Genomic DNA, 21,269 nt, shown 5'->3' with positions numbered 1-21,269 from the left:
GCCTGCTAGGGAAATGAGGCTGCTCCTGCAGTACTTTGAGCCGAGGGCCAGGTGTTTTGATGTCGTTTGTATGTTATGTATGGGTCTTTTCTTTTCTTTTTGTTCTGGTACCTTTCTACTTAAAACTGCAGGTTGGAGGCATGCAAGGCCCCTGCTTCCCAGTCCCCCAGTTCCCTTCCCACTACGTTCAGTTAACTCTGAGCCCCAAAGAAGAGAGAAATCATGATTTATTCTCTTTAATATCCACTTAACATTTTGTCACAACAATAATAAAAATAACATCTTTTCAAAATCCACAGGGATCCACGGAGGAGCTCACCCTGGGCTCTCACCCCTCGCATTTGAGAACCTCTGGCGCAGTCCCAGGCACTTCCGCTTCCTGCCACCAGGTCCAGCCCATCTCGGTGCCTGATGCACAGAGTCAGTAAACACAGTGACCCGGGGGGTGTGGCCCGGGGCTCTGGGAGCTAGTGAGGTGGACAGTCGGGGTGGGGTGGGACGCTAAAGACCAGGAGTACGTCTGCGGAATGGAAAACACGTGACCAAGGGCCAGCTGCCCTTGGAAGAGAGGGCAGGGCAGGAGCAAGGGGCAGGTGGGGGGCTGGGAGGGGCCGTGGTGCTCTGAGAGCTGTTTGGGTAAAGTTTAGAGCAGGACCCCCTCAGTGAACTTGAAAGAGTCCAAAGTAGGTAAGGAAGGGGGCCGCCTTAAGATGAGCCCAGGGGAGGGTCCGGATCCGAAGGGACGATCCTGGCCGCAGCGGCAACAGCCCGGACACCTGGCACAGCCGGAGCTGGGGCCCCGGGGAGCTGGCCGCCGTGGCTGAGAATTCCTCCAGGCAGCGCAGGGCCAGCACACCATTCACAAGCAGGTCCAGCTTCAGGTAGACCGCCTTCCCCTCGTCAAAGTGCACCTGGGGTAGAAAGAGGCACGCAAAACCCAGGTCTCGTGCCTTCCCCCAGAAACCCAGAGTCTCCCACCCATACCCTGCCCTCCTTCCTGCCTCCCAAGCCAAACCCGTCACCCCGCTAGCCACTGCTTTGTCCGCGGAGGCGGGCAGGGCTTACCTGACAGTACAGGTAGTAGAGCCCCGCCCTGACCACTGTGAACTCCCCGATGTGGCGGTCGTAGCGCAGAGGGCTGGAGCTGTTGATTTTGGCCTCTTCCCAGCCACTCACTGTGCCATCGGCACCTGCATGTGGATGTGTAGGGGTAAGTGAGAGTCCCTTTAGAGGAGCCCACCACCACCCTCCCCAGGAATGCGCCGAGTTTGTATCTGTGAGAAGTCCACCCTACCGAGAAGAGATACCGATGGCCCAGAGTGAGGGAGGAGCCGTGCCCCACGGGGCCCCACGGTGAGAATTAGTTATTGTGTGGCGGGATCTAACAAATGTGACCAGGAAGTTTCAGGGCAAACTGTCACTGGTGATAGCTTCTGGGGAGAATAAGGAGTAGTATTGTGGCCCGGCGGTGGCCTTTAATCCCAGCATCTGGGACACAGACGCAGGCAGGTCGCTGTTGAGTTTGTTTGAGGGCAGCCTGGTCTACAAAGTGAGTCCAGGACAGCCAAGGCTACACAAAAACCAAAACCAAAACGAAAAAACAAAACAATACAACAAAAAAAGGTAGTACTTTCAGACTTTCAGTACTGCTGAAGTTGAAGAACTAGAAACTGCTTGTGTTTTGACAATATGTGTGTGTGAGTGTGTGTGTGTGTGTGTGTGAGTGTGTGTGAATGTGTGTGAGTGTGTGTGTGTGTGAGTGTGTGTGAGTGTGTGTGTGTGTGAGTGTGTGTGTGTGTGTGTGAGTGTGTGTGTGTGAGTGTGTGTGAGTGTGAGTGTGTGTGAGTGTGTGTATGTGTGTGTGTGTGTGAGTGTGTGTGTGAGTGTGTGTGTGTGTGTGTGTGTGTGTGTGTGTGTGTACATTATTTGAGTCAATAAAAAGAAATGACTAGGGCCGGGCGTGGTGGCACACACTGGTAATCCCAGCACTAGGGAGGCAGAGGCAGGCGGATCTCTGTGAGTTCAAGGCCAGCCTGGACTACAAAGTGAGCGCAGGACAGTCAGGGTTACACAGAGAGACCCTGTCTTAAAAAAAAAAGAAAAAAGAAAAAAAAAGAAATGACCAACAGGCCACAGAGTCATGGTTTATGAATTGAAAGCTGCTGCTGCTTCTCCTTCCCCTCTCCCCCCGCCCCAGACAGGGTTTCTCTGTGTAGCCTTGGCTGTCCTGGATTCATTTTGTAGACCAGGCTGGCCTCGAACTCACAGTGATCCGCCTGCCTCTGCCTCCCGAGTGCTGGGATTACAGGCGTACGCCACCACCGCCAGGTGAAAGCTTCTTATACAAACAAGAAAAGAATTATGTCTGGCAGAAGTGAGGCACAGATTTAATCCCAGCACTCAGGAGGCAGAGGCAGGCGGATTGCTGTGAGTTCAAGGCTAGCCTGGGTCTATAGAGAGTTCCAGAACAGCAGGTTTTGAAACCCTGCTTTAAAAACAAAAATAAAAAAAGAGAAGAGTAAGTGACACTGATGAACAGATGAACAAATGTGGTGTTCCTATACACTGGGACATAACTCTGCTATAAAAAGCAATAAAGAGCAGGTGCTTGCTCATGAAAACATCACACTAAGCAAAAGAAACATGTACTGAATGCTCCCACGCACACAAACGCCTGGAATAAGTGGTCGACAGAGACAGCCAGTGGGCTATTGAGAGCATAAAACTAGGCATGATGGGACTATGAGGTGACAGCTATGGGATACATGGCTTTTTCTTACTGGTTGCAGTGGCACACAACTGTAATCCCAGCACTCAGGGCAAACAGACCTCTGCGAGTTCAAGGCCAGCCTGGTCTGCAGAGCAAGTCCAGGACAGCCAAGACTGCACAGAGAGACCTTGTCTACAAAAACAGAAAACAAAAAAACACTACATGGTGCGCTCTCTGTCTCCTTAGGTTTTTCAAAACAGGGTTTCTCTATGTAAGAGCCCTGGCTGTCCTAGACTTGCTTTGTAGACCAGGCTGGCCTCCAACTCACAGCAATCCACCTGCCTCTGCCTCCCAAGTGCTGGGATTAAAGGTGTGCGCCACCACGCCTGGCTCTTTATTGTTTTTTTCTTTTTTTTTTAAGATTTATTTATTATTATGTATACAGTGCTCTGGCTGCATGTACACCTGCAGGCCAGAAGAGGGCACCAGATCACATTATAGATGGTTGTGAGCCACCATGTGGTTGCTGGGAATTGAACTCAAGACCTCTGGAGGAGCAGTCAGTGCCCTTAACCACTGAGCTGTCTCTCCAGCCCCTCTTTATTGTTTTATTACTACTGTTTTTGTCTTTGTTTTTGAGACAGGGTCTCATGCATCTCAGGCTGGTCGCAGACTCGCTATGCAACTGAGGATAAACCTGGATTCCTCATCCTTTTCCTCGTCCCCCCCACATGCTGGGGTTATAGGTGTGTGCCACTTCACCAGCCTTGGCCTTGTGGGGGTCGTTAGCTTGTTTTGTTTTTGTGACAGGGTCTCTCTACGGAGTCCTGGCTGTCCTCTATATAGACAGGTGCTGGCCTCTAACTCACAGAGACCAGCCTGCACCTGCCACTGCCTCCTCGCTGAGGGGGTTAAAGTCTTGGAGCCATGGCGTGTGGCGATCAACGATTTGCAGTTCTTGTCTATTCACAGGGCATTGAGTTCTGCGTGCAATAGCCGCATGCAATGACTGCGTGGAGTGTGAGACCTCAGTAATGCTGTCACCAACACTATACCATGCGAGGCCTGAGGGCACAGCTCAGTAATGCTGTCACCAACACTATACCATGGCGAGGGCCGAGGGCACAGCTCAGTAATGCTGTCACCAACACTATACCATGGCGAGGCCTGAGGGCACAGCTCAGTAATGCTGTCACCAACACTATACCATGGCGAGGGCCGAGGGCACAGCTCAGTGGTAAAACCCTTAGCCAGCATGCCTAGGACTCTAAATGCGGTTCCTACAAAATGAACAAAAAGCTGGGCAGTGGTGGTTCACGCCTTTAATCCCAGCACTCGGGAGGCAGAGGCAGGTGGATCGCTGTGAGTTAGTTGGAGGCTAGCCTGGTCTACAAAGCTAGTCCAGGATAGCCAAGACTATACAGAGAAACCCTGCCTTGAAAAACAAAAAACACATGGGGCTGGAGAGGTGGCTCACTGGTTAAGAGCATTGCCTGCTCTTCCCAAGGACCCGGGTTCAATTCCCAGCACCCACATGGCAGCTCACAACTGTCTCTAACTCCAAGATCTGACACCCTCACACCAATGTACATAGATTAAAGTTAAAAACAAAACAAAACAAAAACAAAAAACACCAAAAAAAGTAAAAGCAAAAACAAACAAACAAATGGCAACAACCAAAAAAAAAGGGCTGGAGAGATGGCTCAGTGGTTAAGGGCACCACTGGCTGCTCTGAGAGGACCAGGGTTCAATTCCCAGCACCCACATGGCAGCTCACAACTGTCTGTAACTCCAGTACCTGGGGATCTCACATCCTCATATAGACACATGCAGGTAAAACACCAATGCATATAAAATAAATATAAAAAAACCAAAAGGTTGGGTACCCCACATCTATAGGGTACCTTTCCACCCTAGCCGCGATGAAATTCTTACAACTTTCAGCCTCATCAGACTCGTGAAGAAGCCTGGCTTTGCATGGCTCCTGGTCATCTCAGCACCATACAATTAGGCTTTGAGGCTACTAAGGCCCATGCTACTCCCAGGGGGAATGCGTCCCTGACTCCACTGTAAAACTGTTTGTCTTCCTGTGCAGTGCCATGTATCTTGGGCCACCTTACTATAATTCTTGTCACCCAGCACTGTAATTACACGATTAAAGACTGTCTGCTGATCCTCTGTAGTGAATCCTAAGGCAAACGCACGTGAGTGTGACTCACCGTGGTCTGGCCCCTGGTCCCTGGTGGACAGCAGGCTCCTGACACATGTATGTTGATTCAATGAACTGCCCCAATAAATTATATCTACCAAGGTGAAGAGAGCTGGCCTGGCCTTTCAGAACCAGAAGGGAGCAAGGAGAAGGCGGCACACTGGGTACAGACTGGCTTAGGGCAAGGCTGGCTGCAGCCAGAGGGCATGGTATACTTGTGAATGGCTCCTAGGTCACTCACCTCAGCACCACAAACCTTCAAAGGGCGTCCGATGATGACTGGCAGCTCTCTTGCCCCTACAAGGGCTGGACTTGGTAGCATCTCTCCTCAGACCTCCTGCTCCCCTGCTCCTACTTCTCCAGGGGACCTAGCCATTCTTAGGGCTCCCCCACTTCTCCCCACAAGCCCACAAGCAGCCTTCATGTGGTCCTTTGGCATCTTGACAACAGAAGTGTGTCCTCTCTTGCTTCTAGAAACATTCCTTCCACCTTCTTGGGCACTGGCCTATGGGTAGATGCATGCTGCCCCAAGTGTGCCTCTCATGAGGACTGTGTTCAGCACCCAAGCTTGTCCTAGCTGGCTTTGAACCCCACCTCCACCACTCAGGCAAGCTGAACAGCCTCCATGTACCAGGCGGAGGTTCGACCTGTGTCTTCTTGCTGTGGCAGTTTTGAGGCTCTGATCAATTTAAATGCCTAAGTGCTGGCCCCAGTGGCGACCCACAGTTTTGCTGGAAGGACTGAGGCTTTCCTTGGCTGACATTCTCTCTCTCTTTCTCTCTCTGTCAGTGCCGCGCAAGCCCTTCTCCTTTCCTGCCCTCAGTCCACACTGCTAAGCACAGTCCTGAAGCCACCCACTCAGGTCACCAAACCCAGAAGTCACATCTCTGTGTTCATCTCATGTGACCTCTCTGCCTCTACACAGACAGCCACATCCTCCTGCCTGAGATCTCAGGACGCCGCCCTGTCCCCTGCCTGAGGTTCTGCCTTCGCCTCCACTGGCTTCCCCTTCTGCCCAGCTTCATTCTCGGGGTGTTCCTCTCTCGTCTCGTGCCTCAGATCACCATGTCGCTTTAAAAAACAACCCCATGTCCATTTCTCACCTAGCCTGGGCCAGTCTAACTACCCACTGGTGAAATGCGCTTGACTGTTTTCTCCATTTGTTCATTATTAGACATCTCACAGTTAATTAATCAACTTATAACCCAGTTCCCTCGTGGCCAATCAAATCTTAGGAATCGGCATTAGCAATTCTCAGATAGTCAAGCCAGGCCATGAAGGCAAAGGCCCTCAGGAGGCTGAGGCAAGAGGGTCACTTGACCTCAGGAGTTTCAGAGCAGTCTAGGGGGAGTAGCAAGACCCCGGCTCCAAAACAGAAAACAACGTATATGCTATTTATTATTTCCCTCAGTGTTTTCAGCCAACTCCTAAGCGAGCACGGCATGTTTAAGCCAAATGTTGAATTTCCAGTTCTTCCCTCCTCTCTATGGCTAATGCCTTCATCCATCCACCCTCACGTCCTGCCTCCAGGCCTTCACGGTGGGAGGATGTATGTTTCAAGTGAGGGAACAGAAGGGGCACACTAGCCCCGTGAGTGAGCAAGAGCCAGGAAGTGAGGTGGAGGGCACCACATAGAGAGACTGGCCGCTGAGCAGAGAAGCAACGGGACAGGACGGCTTTAGGCTTTAGCTCAAAACAGAGGTCAACAAAATGGGCACGCGATGAGGTTGAGGATGGGGAAAGGGGCGGAGCTGAGTCTGCTGGGGTTGTCAGGTCATGGTGTCAATGTAGGGGACAGAGATGGGCAGAGGCTAGAAACATTTAGAGAAGCAATGGTTCCACTGGAGGAAAAAAGATGGAACAGAGAGAGAGAGAGACAGACAGACAGACAGACAGACAGACAGACAGAGGAGGGACCACAGGTTCTTAGAAAAGCCTGAGAGTAGGATGAAAAAGCTGGGGCTTTTGGGGAGGGGCTAGCCAGGGTTCTGGAGGGGGGTCTTCCTTGGATTCCATACCAGGGTCACGGAGGGAACTTCCATAAACTGATTTCTGGGGCTCCTAGCCTGGATACAGGGAGGAAGACGCCCTTTTCCGGGTTGGGGGATGACGCTGTGATGGGCCAAGGGAAAGCTCAGCGTTGAGGATCGGGACTCACCTGCCTGTGCCCCATCCTGTCCTGGCCGTGGATGAACTGCAGGACATAGGAGAGGGCTGTTGAGACTTCCCTGCCCCTGCCACCACTCCTCCCTGGGCCACCTCCCTCCACACTGGGCCACCTCCCTCACACTGGGCCACCTCCCTTCACACTGGGCCACCTCCCTCACACTGGGCCACCTCCCTCACACTGGGCCACCTGCCTTCACACTGGGCCACCTCCCTCACACTGGGCCACCTCCCTTCACACTGGGCCACCTCCCTCACACTGGGCCACCTCCCTCACACTGGGCCACCTCCCTTCACACTGGGCCACCTGCCTTCACACTGGGCCACCTCCCTCACACTGGGCCACCTCCCTCACACTGGGCCACCTCCCTTCACACTGGGCCACCTCCCTTCACACTGGGCCACCTCCCTTCACACTGGGCCACCTCCCTTCACACTGGGCCACCTCCCTTCACACTGGGCCACCTGCCTTCACACTGGGCCACCTCCCTCACACTGGGCCACCTCCCTTCACACTGGGCCACCTCCCTCACACTGGGCCACCTGACTTCACACCGGGCCACCTGACTTCACACTGGGCCACCTCCCTTCACACTGGGCCACCTCCCTCACACTGGGCCACCTGCCTTCACACTGGGCCACCTCCCTCACACTGGGCCACTTCCCTTCACACTGGGCCACCTCCCTCACACTGGGCCACCTCCCTCACACTGGGCCACCTCCCTTCACACTGGGCCACCTCCCTTCACACTGGGCCACCTGCCTTCACACTGGGCCACCTCCCTTCACACTGGGCCACCTCCCTCACACTGGGCCACCTGCCTTCACACTGGGCCACCTCCCTTCACACTGGGCCACCTCCCTTCACACTGGGCCACCTCCCTTCACACTGGGCCACCTCCCTTCACACTGGGCCACCTGCCTTCACACTGGGCCACCTCCCTTCACACTGGGCCACCTCCCTCACACTGGGCCACCTGCCTTCACACTGGGCCACCTCCCTCACACTGGGCCACCTGCCTTCACACTGGGCCACCTCCCTCACACTGGGCCACCTCCCTCACACTGGGCCACCTCCCTTCACACTGGGCCACCTCCCTTCACACTGGGCCACCTCCCTTCACACTGGGCCACCTCCCTTCACACTGGGCCACCTCCCTTCACACTGGGCCACCTGCCTTCACACTGGGCCACCTCCCTCACACTGGGCCACCTCCCTTCACACTGGGCCACCTCCCTCACACTGGGCCACCTGACTTCACACCGGGCCACCTGACTTCACACTGGGCCACCTCCCTTCACACTGGGCCACCTCCCTCACACTGGGCCACCTGCCTTCACACTGGGCCACCTCCCTCACACTGGGCCACTTCCCTTCACACTGGGCCACCTCCCTCACACTGGGCCACCTCCCTCACACTGGGCCACCTCCCTTCACACTGGGCCACCTCCCTTCACACTGGGCCACCTGCCTTCACACTGGGCCACCTCCCTTCACACTGGGCCACCTCCCTCACACTGGGCCACCTGCCTTCACACTGGGCCACCTCCCTCACACTGGGCCACCTGCCTTCACACTGGGCCACCTCCCTTCACACTGGGCCACCTCCCTTCACACTGGGCCACCTCCCTCACACTGGGCCACCTCCCTTCACACTGGGCCACCTCCCTCACACTGGGCCACCTGCCTTCACACTGGGCCACCTCCCTTCACACTGGGCCACCTCCCTTCACACTGGGCCACCTCCCTTCACACCGGGCCACCTCCCTTCACACTGGGCCACCTCCCTTCACACTGGGCCACCTCCCTTCACACTGGGCCACCTCCCTTCACACTGGGCCACCTCCCTTCACACCGGGCCACCTGCCTTCACACTGGGCCACCTCCCTTCACACTGGGCCACCTCCCTTCACACTGGGCCACCTCCCTCACACTGGGCCACCTCCCTTCACACTGGGCCACCTCCCTCACACTGGGCCACCTGCCTTCACACTGGGCCACCTCCCTTCACACTGGGCCACCTCCCTTCACACTGGGCCACCTCCCTTCACACCGGGCCACCTCCCTTCACACTGGGCCACCTCCCTTCACACTGGGCCACCTCCCTTCACACTGGGCCACCTGCCTTCACACTGGGCCACCTCCCTCACACTGGGCCACCTGCCTTCACACTGGGCCACCTCCCTTCACACTGGGCCACCTCCCTTCACACTGGGCCACCTCCCTTCACACTGGGCCACCTCCCTTCACACTGGGCCACCTGCCTTCACACTGGGCCACTTACCTTCATAATGGGCTGCAATGGCTCGGCGAGCACGTGGTTTCCGGCCTTTAGGAGCTAAGAATAAAGCAAAGGTTTCTTAGCAATCAGCAGAGCGCCTGCTCTGGGGACCCAGGAGCTAGCCCCCAGCCTCTCACCCTGCGGAGGCCCCTAGCAGTCTTGGTGTTATCCAACTCCTGGCCATCCTACCTCCCGGTTAGTCTTCCTTCATTACAGTGACAACATAATTTATCCAAATTGGGATGCTTCTGAGAGCAAAAGGTAGCTATTCATTAATAATCACATCAGGCTAGGAAAACAGCTTAGTAGAGTGTTTGCCTAACACACACAAGCTTAGCTCTACCACCATACAGATACGCAGGCACACACACAGACACACACACAGACACACACACAGACACACACACACACACACACACACACACCAGGGCCATTTCATCCATCCAACCTCGGATATATAGTAATGAACCATTGACTCATGGACGCCTTTGTGTAAGAAGCCCAGACCACTGGCCATGGTGGCGCACCCCTTTAGTCCTAGCACTTGGGAGGCAGTGGCAGGCAGATCTCTGTGAGTTCGAGGCCAGCCTGGTCTACAAAGCGAGTCCAGGACAGCCAAGGCTACACAGAGAGACCCTGTCTTAAAAAACGAAAACAAAACCAAAATAAACTAACAAAAAAATGAGTATTAAAAACACACACTCTCAGCCAGGCAGTGGTGGCGCACACCTTTAATCCCAGCACTTGGGAGGCAGAGGCAGGCGGATCGCTGTGAGTTTGAGGCTAGCCTGGTCTACAGAGCGAGTCCAGGACAGGCAAGGCTACACAGAGAAACCCTGTCTCAAAAAACTAAAAGAAGCAGCCCAGGCCTCAGCCTTCCCACCTTGTCCTTAGGTGGGCTCTAGGAGTCTAACTGCCCGGCATCTGTGGTCCACAGGGGGCAGCTCCGTGTGGCAAAAGGTAGCGCTACAATTCCTAGATCCCAGACTGCCTAGCTGTGTGACTCTGTGTCTCCTTTATGCTGCCTGCCTCGGTTTCTCTATGAAAATAATAGTTTTGCTCTGCCAACTTCGTAAGACTTTGTAGTGAAGGGCCAAACATTGACGCAGCCTGAGCTGTCGCTCCTATAGGAAGACGGACAAATGCTCACCACTTCTCCGAGGCCGGACTAGTCGGTCCAAGAAAGGCACCACATCCTGGCTTCCCTCTGTCTGGGGATTCAGTTCCTAGGGGAATTAAGGGCAGGGCTCAAACAGAACCTTCCAGAGAGAAACAGCCACAGGGCCTGTCAGAACAACCAGCAGCCAGAAACAGACACAAACCCTAAGGGTCGGCCAAACCTGGAGTGAGGCTGGGTCCTCGTCTCTTTGGGGAGACCAGACAGACTTGAATGCCCCAGTCAACAGCCCATACCCTACTGACATACTGCACACACACACACACACACACGCACACGCACACGCACGCACACGGAGGTGGGGCAGACAGCATGTGTGCCTAGGTGATACATATGCGTCCAGCCTGCCTCTGGTGTCAGGCTCAGCTCTGTCAGTCTCACAGCCAATCAGCACTGCCCACTCCTGCAACACAACTCTTACCTTATGCTAAGAAGTTACCTCCTTACACCCAGATCATGCTCTCTCGCACCCCGACACACCCACGTGGGTCTCGCCACACTCACGCGAGAGTCGTCACACACACAGCTGAAGGCACACACCACACACACACACACAAAACTGGCACAGCCAGCCAAAGCCTCAGCTCCACACATTTTCCTGGCTGGCATCCTGCACGCAGCATCCTCGCCTACTCACAGGGGGCTCCCAGTGGTCCTCTGCTGTCAGCTCCTCCTGAGAAGGCTCCTGCTGGGAAGGAGGCAGCGTCACCCTGCCCTCCTCCTGACAATCTCATCCTCCACCCCTGCTCAGCTCCCCTGACCCCCTGCCCACCCGGCCCCCAACTGCTTCTCTGCACTTTCTACTCCTAATGCGCCCAGAAAGGGTACTCTGAGGGCCTCACCTGGGCAGACAGCGTCGCCCAGCTTCCCAGGCTCACTACGACCAGCAGGAGGCCAAGGCAGGCTAGCGCCAGGCCCAGGCTCAGCACCAGCGGGGCCAGCAGGGCGGTGCCCGGCTCCCCCCGGCGCCCCCTCCGCCTCTGGCTCCGACGGGCAGCCATGGGGGCGGGGGGCTGTGCCTGCCTCACCGCCCCCCCATCCCGGGACCCGAGGGATGGGGAGGGGGAGCTGGTGGGCGGATCGGACTAGGGGAGAGGGAGGGGCCAGGGAAGCAGGCCGGAGGGGGGCGGAGGAGGACAGGAAGCCGGACACTGTTTGTGCGATTAAAAACTCCAGCCTCCCCGGAGTGCAGTGCAAGAAGTGAGATGCGCCCAGCGCCCGGGCGTGTGCGAGCGGGCAACCGCAGTGCCACCACAGACACAGGCTCTGAGAGTCAGTAAAAGCAGAAGTGGAGAGGCGTCCACCCAGGCCACTGTGCCAGGGATGGATGGGTATGGGGGCTCTGGCCCCAGGAACCCAGCACCGCCCCAGATGCTGGGCCCTCCCACAGCAGTAATTAATCAAGAAAATGCCCCAAATGATTTGCTACAGGCCGAATGGAGGCATTTTCTGGGTTGAAATTCCCTCTTTCTTGTTTGACTCTAACTTGTTTCAAGCTGACAAACCTAGCTACCTCTTTCCCAGCATAGGTCACTAAAAAGGAGACTTTTCAGATCAAATGTTTTAGGGTTTTGGCTTTTTTGAGGCAGGCTGTCCTGAACTCACTTTGTGAACCTGGCTGGACTCACCAAGATACGCCTGCCTCTGCCTCCTGAGTGCTGGGATTAAAGGTGTGTGCTACTGCTGCCCTGGCAATAAAAGATATATATATATATATTTTTTTTTTTTAAAGATAGTTTAGGGCTGGAGAGATGGCTCAGTAGTTAAGAGCACTGGCTGCTCTTCCAGAGGATCTGAGTTCAAGTCCCAGCACCCACATGGCGGCTCACAACTGTGTAATCCAGTTCCAAGGGATCTGACGCCCTCACACAGACAAACATGCAGGCAGAACACCAGTGCACATAAAATAAATAAATCGTTTAAAGCCAGGTGGTGGCGGCACACGCCTTTAATCCCAGCACTCAGGAGGCAGAGGCAGGCGGAGCAATAATATGAGTTCGAGGCCAGCCTGGTCTACAAAGTGAGTCCAGGACAGTCAAAGCTGAATAGAGAAAGCCTGTCTCGAGAAACCAAAAATAAGTGAACAAACAAATCAGTTTCGAAAAAGGTAGCTTGTAAAATTGTGCGAGTGTCTTGTATGTTTGTGAGTACACCACATATGTGGGTGCGTGGGTGGGTTCATGTGTACGTGAAAGGCAAAGCTGTCTTCCTCAGCAGCTCTACAGCTTATTTTCTGGGAGACGGTCTCTCACTGAATGTGGCGGTCATCCATTCGGCCACACCAGCTGGACTACAAGCTTCGGGGATCCGTCTGTTTTCATGGCCCTCCGTCCAGAGCTGGGTCGTGGGTACGCACTCCCTGCCTGGCTTTAACGTGGTTCTGACGTGACTCCGGCAGGTGCTTCCTGCATGAGTGACAGTCGCTTTACTGTCTGAGCCGTCATCTAAGCCTCAGCTTGAAGGACACTGGAAGGAAGTATGATGTCTCCTCCGTCTGTGTGCTGCTGCAGTCACACACTGCCGGAGTCGGCACGGCTTGCGGAGTTTGCTTTGACTCAGTGTTCTGGTCCAAGGTCGAAGGGCCACACTGGGTGGCCTTCCTGTTACCAAAGTCCTAAGCAGTGCAGGACATCACATGGTGAGAGATACGGCGCATGAGGGTGGCCAAACTGGCTTTATAGCCAGCCCATTCTGCTTACTAACGCTTTGATTGCACGGATGGATTGATTAACCTACTATTGCAGGCGGAGCCCTAGCCACCTCTCAACCAGCCTCTGTCCCACCTCTTGCTATCTCCTAATGAGGATTAAATTCCAACGTGAGTCTCAGAGGGACGAACCATATAAGGCCATAGGAGATGATATAAGAAGAGTGTAAAAAAGAAAGAAAGGCCGGGCGGTGGTGGCACACGCCTTTAATCCCGGCACTCGGGAGGAAGAGGCAGGCGGATCTCTGTGAGTTCAAGGCCAGCCTGGACTACAAAGCGAGTCCAGGACAGCCAAAGCTATACAGAGAAACCCTGTCTCAAAAAACAAAAATTCCCTCTGACCAGGCATCAATTTTAAAAAATTAACTTTTACCATATTCTCGTTGGAATGGCATGCAAGGTTGACCACATGCAGAGCTATGGTCTGGATATAAGTTGTTTCTCAAAGGTACCCAAGGTGTCCAGAGGTTAGGCTTCTGAGAAGTGGACTTTGCTGTCATCGGTGGATGATTGATGGATTCAAACTTTGCTGCTGCTTTCTTTTTTCTTGTTTTCTTTTTATTTATTTACTTTTTCAAGACAGGGCTTCTCTGTGTGTAGCCTTGTCTGCCCTGGACTTACTTTATAGACCAGGCTGGCCTCGGACTCACAGAGATCCATCTGCCTCTGCTTCGTGAGTGCTGGGATTAAAGGGCTGTTTTCTTTTCTAACCTTTATTTACTTATTTTAGTTTTGTTTTTTTGTTTTGTTTTGGTTTGGTTTTTTTTGAGACAGGGTTTCTCTGTGTAGCCTTGACTGTCCTAGACTCGCTTTGTAGACTAGGCTGGCCTCGAACTCACGGAGATCCGCCTGCCTCTGCCTCCTGAGTGCTGGGATTAAAGGCGTGCGCCACCACCGCCCAGCTTTATTTAATTTTGTGTGGTTGGGTGTCTCCCTGCATGTGTGTCTGTGCACCACATACATGCAGTGCCTACGAATGCCAGAAGAGGGCGCCAAACTGCCACCATTTGGGTTCAGGGACCTGACTCTGGTTCAGTTAAGAAGGTGCTTTTTTTAAAAAATATTTTATTAATTTATTCATATTACATCTCAATTGTTAGCCCTTCCCTTGTATCCTCCCATTTCTCCCTCCCTCCTGCTTCCCCCCTACTCCTCTCCTCTATGTCTGTGACTGAGGGGGACCTCCTCCCCCTGTATATGCTCATAGGGTATCAAGTCTCTTCTTGGTGACCTGTTATCCTTCCCCTGAGTGCCACCAGGCCTCCCCATCAAGGGGACATGGTCAAAAATGGGGCACCAGAGTTTGTATGAAAGTCAGATCTCACTCTCCACTCAACGGTGGAAAATGTCCTGCCCAATGGCTGGGTCTGGGTCGGGGTTCAAAGTTTACCGCCTATATTTTCCTTGGCAGGTGCCATAGTTTGAGCAGGACCCCAGGAACCAGATCTGCCCGTCATAGTGTTCTTCTTGTAGGTTTCCAGGACCCTCTGGATCCTTCTATTTCCCCAAGAAGGTGCTCTTAAACTGGGCAGTGGGGACCACACGCCTTTAATCCCAGCACTTGGGAGGCAGAGGCAAACGAATCACTTTGAGTTCAAGGCCAGCCTGGTCTACAAAGCGAGTCCAGGATAGTCAAGGCTACACAGAGAAACCCTGTCTCAAAAAAAAAACAAAACCAAAAATAAATAAATAAATAAAAACCCAGCTCAAACTGCTGAGTGATCTCTGCAGCCCCATTGAAACTTGGACGAGGCTGTGAGAAGTAACTTGCCCTGTTGGGGCAAGTAGATCACTGGGATTGTGCCTCAATTTCTTTTTGAAAAAAAAAATTTTTTTTTGGAGACAGGATGTCTCTGTGTAACAGCTCTTTTGTTTTTTTGTTTGTTTGTTTGTTTGTTTTTTGTTTTTCGAGACAGGGTCTCTCTGTGTAGCCTTGGCCATCCTGGACTCACTTTGTAGGCCAGGCTGGCCTCGAACTCACAGTGATCCGCCTACCTCTGCCTCCCCAGTGCTGGGATTAAAGGCGTGCGCCACCACGCCCAGCTTGTGTAACAGCTCTTGCTGTCCTGGAACTCCAGGCTAGCCTTGAACTCATGGAGATCCACCTGCCTCTGCCTCCCAAGTGCTGAGATTAAAGGTGCGCACCACTACGCCCAGCTTTCTTTTTTTTTTAGAATATGTTTATTTTTATTTTATGTGCATTGGTGTTTTGCCTGCATATATGTATGTATGAAGGTGTCCGATCTTGGAGTCACAGACAGCTGTGAGCTGCCGTGTGGTTGCTGGGAATTGAACCTGGGTCCTTTGGGAGAGCAGTCAGTGCTCTTAACGACCCTGAGCCATCTCTCCAGCCCTGTGCCTCTACTTCTATAGGCCCTTTCCTGCTTCCTCTCCCAGATGAGGGAAGCAACTCTACTCTGCCTTGGGCTCCCCACCATACTGTCCTTCCTCTTCCTTGGCAAGGGAACAGCATCAAGTGACCATGGATGGAGATCTTGGAAACCTGAGTTCAAATAAATCTCCCTCCTCCTCCTCTTCCTCCTCCTCCTCCTCCTGTTTTCTGTAGCAACAATGAACCGTCTAACCAACACAAAGAAGAAAGGCTAGCCCACTGTTAGCAAGAGCTAACTAAGCCCTTGTTAACGCGTCGGGATATGCAAGCCTGTCTATAGGGTTGTAACCTTTAGACAGTCAGGTCCAAAGGCAACCCCAATTCCCAGAGCCCCAATGACAGTCCCGACATCCAGAAGTGAGCTTGACCTGGACAAGAAAACGACTCCCGGAAAGCCAGCATTCCTCAGGCAGTTGTGAAACAGGTTCCCCTCTACCAAAAAACCCGCCATTTCCCTTAGGTCAGGCGGAAGGGACACATGGCCACCTGGGGCGCCCATCAGGGTGCCAAAGCTTCTGCGGATATGGCGGGCACCTGCTACGCATTGCAAAGTCCGCTAGCGTTCTCGCCCTCCTCCCTTCCCCTCTACCATAAACTCCCTCCAGCTCCAGAGCTTCCCTGCCCCCAGCGGCTCATTCTCCTTATAACCCCGCTGTGCTTGCCATGCTCCCTGTTCGCCGTGCTCCCTGTTCGCCGGGCTCCCTGCTCGCCGGGCTCCCTGCTCGCCGTGCTCCCTGCTCATCGTGCTCCCTGCTCACCGTGCTCCCTGCTCGCCGTGCTCCTGCTCCTCTCACTGGTTCTGTTCTCCGTCCGTGCTATTCATTGTCCTCTCTCTCGCAGATGGCCCTGCGCGTGCGCAGTCTGCTGGTCGTGGTCAGTCTACTTTCTCCCTCGCCTCTGGCTGTTCACTCTCTCATATCTACAATAAAAACCTTCCCCTTGACCGTACCGCAGAGCGGCCATGTTGTTAAGTTTATACACAGACTCATCCTTAGAAAAACCCAGAGGCTTGGGGGTCAGTGCAGCCAATGCTCACACTTGAGTGCTGCGTGTGAAGCTGAGTACTGTGTTGTGGGCGGAGGGCGGGGCTATAAACCAGACACTAGTGCCAGGTCTTCTGGAACCAAGGAATTAGTATAAGCTGGGCGTGATGGTCCACACCTGTAATCCTAACCGTTGCTGAAGAGATGTTTTAAAACTAGGTGGGCTGCATAGAGACCTCGTCTCAAACAAACAGAGCCCACCCTCTCCAAAAAAAAAAAAAATCACTATTTCATGTGCGGAGTATAATAGGTCAGCGGTAGAGAACTCGCCTGACTATGTAAAGGCCCTGGGTTCAATGCCTCAGCCTGCTGTGGGAGAGACAAAAGAGGAAAATTATAGCAAATATCATCTTCGCTGGGAAGAGGAGAGGAAGAGAGGGCAGCTCACACACACACACACCCCGGCGACATTTCATACCTCAATCACACGAACACCAGCAAAGCACAGAGCTGGGGTTTTTTGTTTTTGTTTTTGTTTGTTTTTCGAGACAGGGTTTCTCTGTGTAGCCTTGGCTGTCCTGGACTCACTCTGTAGACCAGGCTGGCCTCGAACTCATAGAGACCCGCCTGCCTCTGCCTCCCGAGTGCTGGGATTAAAGGCGTGCGCCACCACACCCCGCAGAGCTGGTTTTTTAAAACCCAGAAGTGAAAAAAATAAAATAAAATAAAATAAAACCCAGAAGTGTGCATGTTATTAAACTAGGATTTCTGAAGTAATGCCCAGCAGCGGCAACGGCAAGCTGTTGGAGGGGCTGCCTGGAGGTGCAGGGGTGGGGTAGGATGGCAGGGTGAGGCTGGCATCTGCCATCACAGCCTCGCCTTCTGCACTTTAGTTCTGGAAAAGGGAAACCTTCTGCAGCTGGGAGAGGGAGTCTTCCTCGCCCCAGGCCTTCCAGTCACACCTGCTAATGGAAAAACACAAGGATTGGACCCTCGGAGGCAGCAGATCATCTTCAGATCCCATAACTTCGCCTTGGAAAATTAATTTAATACACTTAACCTTTTTGTTCTTGGTTTGCCGCCAGAGCTAAAATTGACTGCATTCCTTTAGGGCTGATGGGAATGGCTTGGGAAAGTAGGAAAAGTACTAGGGGGAGCTGCCAGTTTGACTTTCTCCCTTCCTTCGTTTTCCTTGTTTTCTAAATTTTCTACCCCGACACTGAAGGAAGAGAGGCCTTTCCATCTTCTGTGCCCTAGGCCTTGTTTAATCACTATTCCTTACATTCGGAGACAGAATTTCATGTCACCCCTCATGTATCTTACATTGTGATGTCACGTACCACCGTGTCACCTCACCGACATTGTACTCCCGGGGATCAGCTAGGGTTTGTGACAGGAACAAATGCAGTCGAACCTTCCTGGGGCTAGCAGCGACTAATGAATGCTAAATACCAGTCACAGCCTGTGTGCGGACTGTAAGGATCCTAGCTTGCTAAAAGTGACGAGGTGGGAGGTGGAGGGACGCTCAGTGCTAAAGCCAGGACAGTCTGCAGTGAGTGGGTGCAGGCTCAAGGGAGGCCCACACCGCCACTCGCTTTTGGTCCAAATGTGTAACCTTCCCCTGTTCAGGTAATGAAACAACTCAACGCCCCCTGCTGCATGGCTCCCTCTCCTCAGGCCTGTAAGTCACGTCTAAGTGTCACCACCATCATCTGTGATGAGTCCCTAAACCCTTTGCACCCCTGATTTTAGGATTCTCCTATAAGTTTCTTTCCCTGGCCTTTGTGCCAAGGCCATTTCCTGTTGTCAATAGCACCTGGGGCGTGGTGTCACAAGCCTGTAATCTCAGCACTCAGGAAGCAGAGGCAGGTGGATCTCTGAGTTCGAGACCAGCCTGGTCTACAAAGCGAGTCCAGGACAGCCAGGGCTACACAGAGAAACCCTGTCTCGAAAACCTCAAAAAGAAAAAAAGAAAGCTCCTGTTGCCAACCACAGCGTCACAGACTGAGTCCCAGGAGGAGGTCGGTTCTGTCTCATGGTATGGAGCCGCAAGCCTGAGGGGTCACATCTGGTGAGCTCCTTCCTCCCAGCTGCCCTACTGTCCGCAGTGTAAATGTGGCAAGAGCCAGGGAGTGTCAACACGTACACATGCACGTGTGTGGGGACTGACAGCCAGCCCTCGACTGATGGCACTGAACCGTTGCCTGCTCCCGCCCAGTGAGCTTCCCCAGAGTGTGCAGGCCCAGGCGATAATTAACGATAATTAACGCATACCTCCCCTGTGGTGGCTAAAGAAAATAAGGGCCCAGGCAGCCCTTATGGGCCGTTGACCTTTGCTCTGGAATGCTGTGAGATCCTAGTGACCTGCAGGTGAGATAAGGATAAAACAGTGGTGGCCTGTGGTGAGGGGTTTAGCCAGTTGCCTTTTACTTTTGTAAACTCTCTTAGCCCTGTGTGGCTCAGATGCCGTGGTCTTTTTATTACTCTACAACAGGAAAGAGAAACTGAGGGGGTGGGAGAGAGTGTAAAACAATTATCTTGCCCCGCTGGGGATGATGCCGCAGATAACCGTGATGAATACTTCAGCACCGCCTTTACAAACCCTTCCTCTCTTCCTGTGGCACAGCGTGCTGTTTGGTTCTGAGGCTCCTGTCCTGTTAGCAGTAAGAATAGATTCATTTATTCTCACGTCTTTGGTCTTCCCCAGTGGATTTGAACACCACAACATATGTGTGCGTGCATATGGCTGTCTTTGGTCTTTTTGTCTTTCTTTCTTTCTTTTTTTTTGTTGTTGTTGTTTCTGTTTTTGTTTTTTTTTTCCAGACCAGTTTTTCTCTTAAACAGTCTTGGCTGCCCTGGACTCACTCAGTAGACCAGGCTGGCCTCAAACTCACAGCGATCCTCCTGCCTCTGCCTCCCGAGTGCTGGGATTAAAAGTGTGTGCCACCACCCCCTGGCTCCCTTTCACTTAAAAAAAAAATCTGTTTAATGTTAGTGTGTGTGTGTGTGTGTGTGTGTGTGTGTGTGTGTGTGTGCCTGTGTGTGTGCGCATCATGAATGTGTGCGTGTCATAAATGTGTGCACTGCCACAAAGAAGCTAGAAGGGGGCGTTGGATCTCCTAGAGCTGTGGTTCTCAACCTGTGGGTTGAATCGCCTAAGAGCATTGGAAAACAGATATATATTTACATTACCACGCATAGCAGTAGCAAAATTCCAGCTATGAAATAGCAGCAAAAATACTTTTATGGGGAGCTGGAGAGATGGTTCAGAGGTTAAGAGCACTGACTGCTCCTCCAGAGGTCCTGAGTTCAATTCCCAGTGACCACATGGTGGCTCACAACCATCTATAGTGAGATCTGGCGCCCTCTTGTGGCCTGCAGGTATATGTGCAGGCAGAGCACTGTATACATAATTAATAAATAAATAGTCTTAACTTTTTTTTTTTAATGGAACCAGGTGGGGTGGCGCACGCCTTTAATCCCAGCACTCGGGAGGCAGACAGAGGCAGGCAGATAGATGTTTGTTCGAGGCCAGCCTGGTCTACAGAGTGAATCCAGGACAGCCAGGGCTACACAGAGAGACCCTGTCTGGAAAAACAAAACAAAACCAATAATAATGATGATGATGATGATGATGATTTTATGGTTGGGGTCACCACGACATGAGGACCTGTATTAAGGGGTGGCAGCGTTAGGAAGGTTGATGCTCCTAGCTGTCCTAATACAGCAGCAATTGTCCTTTCCAATTCAGGATCGTCCGTTTCATTGCCATTGTCTTCAAGCGGCCTTTTCATTTGTTTGTTTCTTTCGTTTATTTTTAGCACACTGTAAAGAGAGCAGCAGGCATGGCCAGCGGAGCTGGAACACGCAGCCTGCCAGCAGCTTTAACTCAGAGAGACTTCCTGGCCTTTCTTTATCTTTCATGACGTTGATAATTTGGCGTATGAGCCTGCTGCCTTCCCAGTCGGGTTTTCTCATGGTTAAACGCAGGGGATGCGGTGTGAGCAGGGACACGGTGGACACTGGACCCCTGCTGTTTCCTGTCTGTCGGGAGGCGCAAGGGTCCGCTCTTTCCATACTGCCCTGTGAAGCAGCATCAGGCGGCAAAGGTGGTGTCTTCCCTGCTAAAGTTGCCTTTGCCTCTCTGTAAGTAAGCAGTTTTGTGGAAGAACATCAACTTTCACTCAAAGGCCTTTCGGTTTGATTTTTTTGTTTTGTTTTGTTTGTTATGGTTTTGTTATTGGTTTTTGTTTTTCGAGACAGGGTTTCTCTGTGTAGCCTTGGCTGTCCTGGACTCACTTTGTAGACCAGGCTGGCCTCGAACTCACAGCGATCTGCCAGCCTCTGCCTCCCGAGTGCCGGGCTTACAGGCCTGCACCACCACGCCCGGCTTCAGTTTGATTCTTTGTTGCTTTCGTGACTCGCCTCTGGTTACTGCTGACCAAGCGCTGCAGGCTCCTATTTGCTCCGTGGACTTGAGTTATAGGCTCATCACTTGTACTTATTCTATAATGTATTTGGATCTATGAAGTCATTATCCATTTTAATACTTAAATTATTCCGGTTCATTCACTGGGAAACTTTTCTGTCTGGCTCCTGCTTTCTCTTCACTTCGTTTTGTTTGTTAATCAAGGTTCTATCTC

At 52.7% G+C, this 21,269-nt stretch overlaps 1 protein-coding gene across 3 annotated transcripts; it reads right to left on the bottom strand.

Moving 5' to 3' along the window:
• Positions 1-220: 220 nt before the first annotated feature.
• LOC311586402 (tumor necrosis factor ligand superfamily member 12) lies at positions 221-11,721 on the bottom strand. Of its 3 annotated transcripts, none has more exons than XM_084762349.1 (7): positions 11,387-11,721; positions 11,182-11,232; positions 10,518-10,593; positions 9,371-9,424; positions 7,078-7,113; positions 1,066-1,190; positions 221-911 (listed from the first exon to the last, which is right to left on the bottom strand). In XM_084762349.1, exons 1-7 carry the CDS (start codon positions 11,543-11,545, stop codon positions 660-662), a joined length of 753 nt encoding a protein of 250 aa, XP_084618475.1. In that variant the 5' UTR covers positions 11,546-11,721; the 3' UTR covers positions 221-659. The 3 variants fall into 3 exon arrangements, with proteins under 3 accessions (XP_084618475.1, XP_084618476.1, XP_084618477.1); XM_084762350.1 differs by having other exon boundaries at positions 11,182-11,229; positions 11,387-11,717; XM_084762351.1 differs by lacking the exon at positions 11,182-11,232.
• Between the last annotated feature and the right edge of the window lie 9,548 nt (positions 11,722-21,269).

Source organism: Acomys minous (genome assembly GCF_964271855.1).
Source record: "Acomys minous genome assembly, chromosome: 16".
Classification (NCBI taxonomy): Eukaryota; Metazoa; Chordata; class Mammalia; order Rodentia; family Muridae; genus Acomys; species Acomys minous.
The sequence above is the reverse complement of the archived record's forward strand: the minus strand, read 5'-3'. Positions and strand labels throughout refer to the sequence as shown.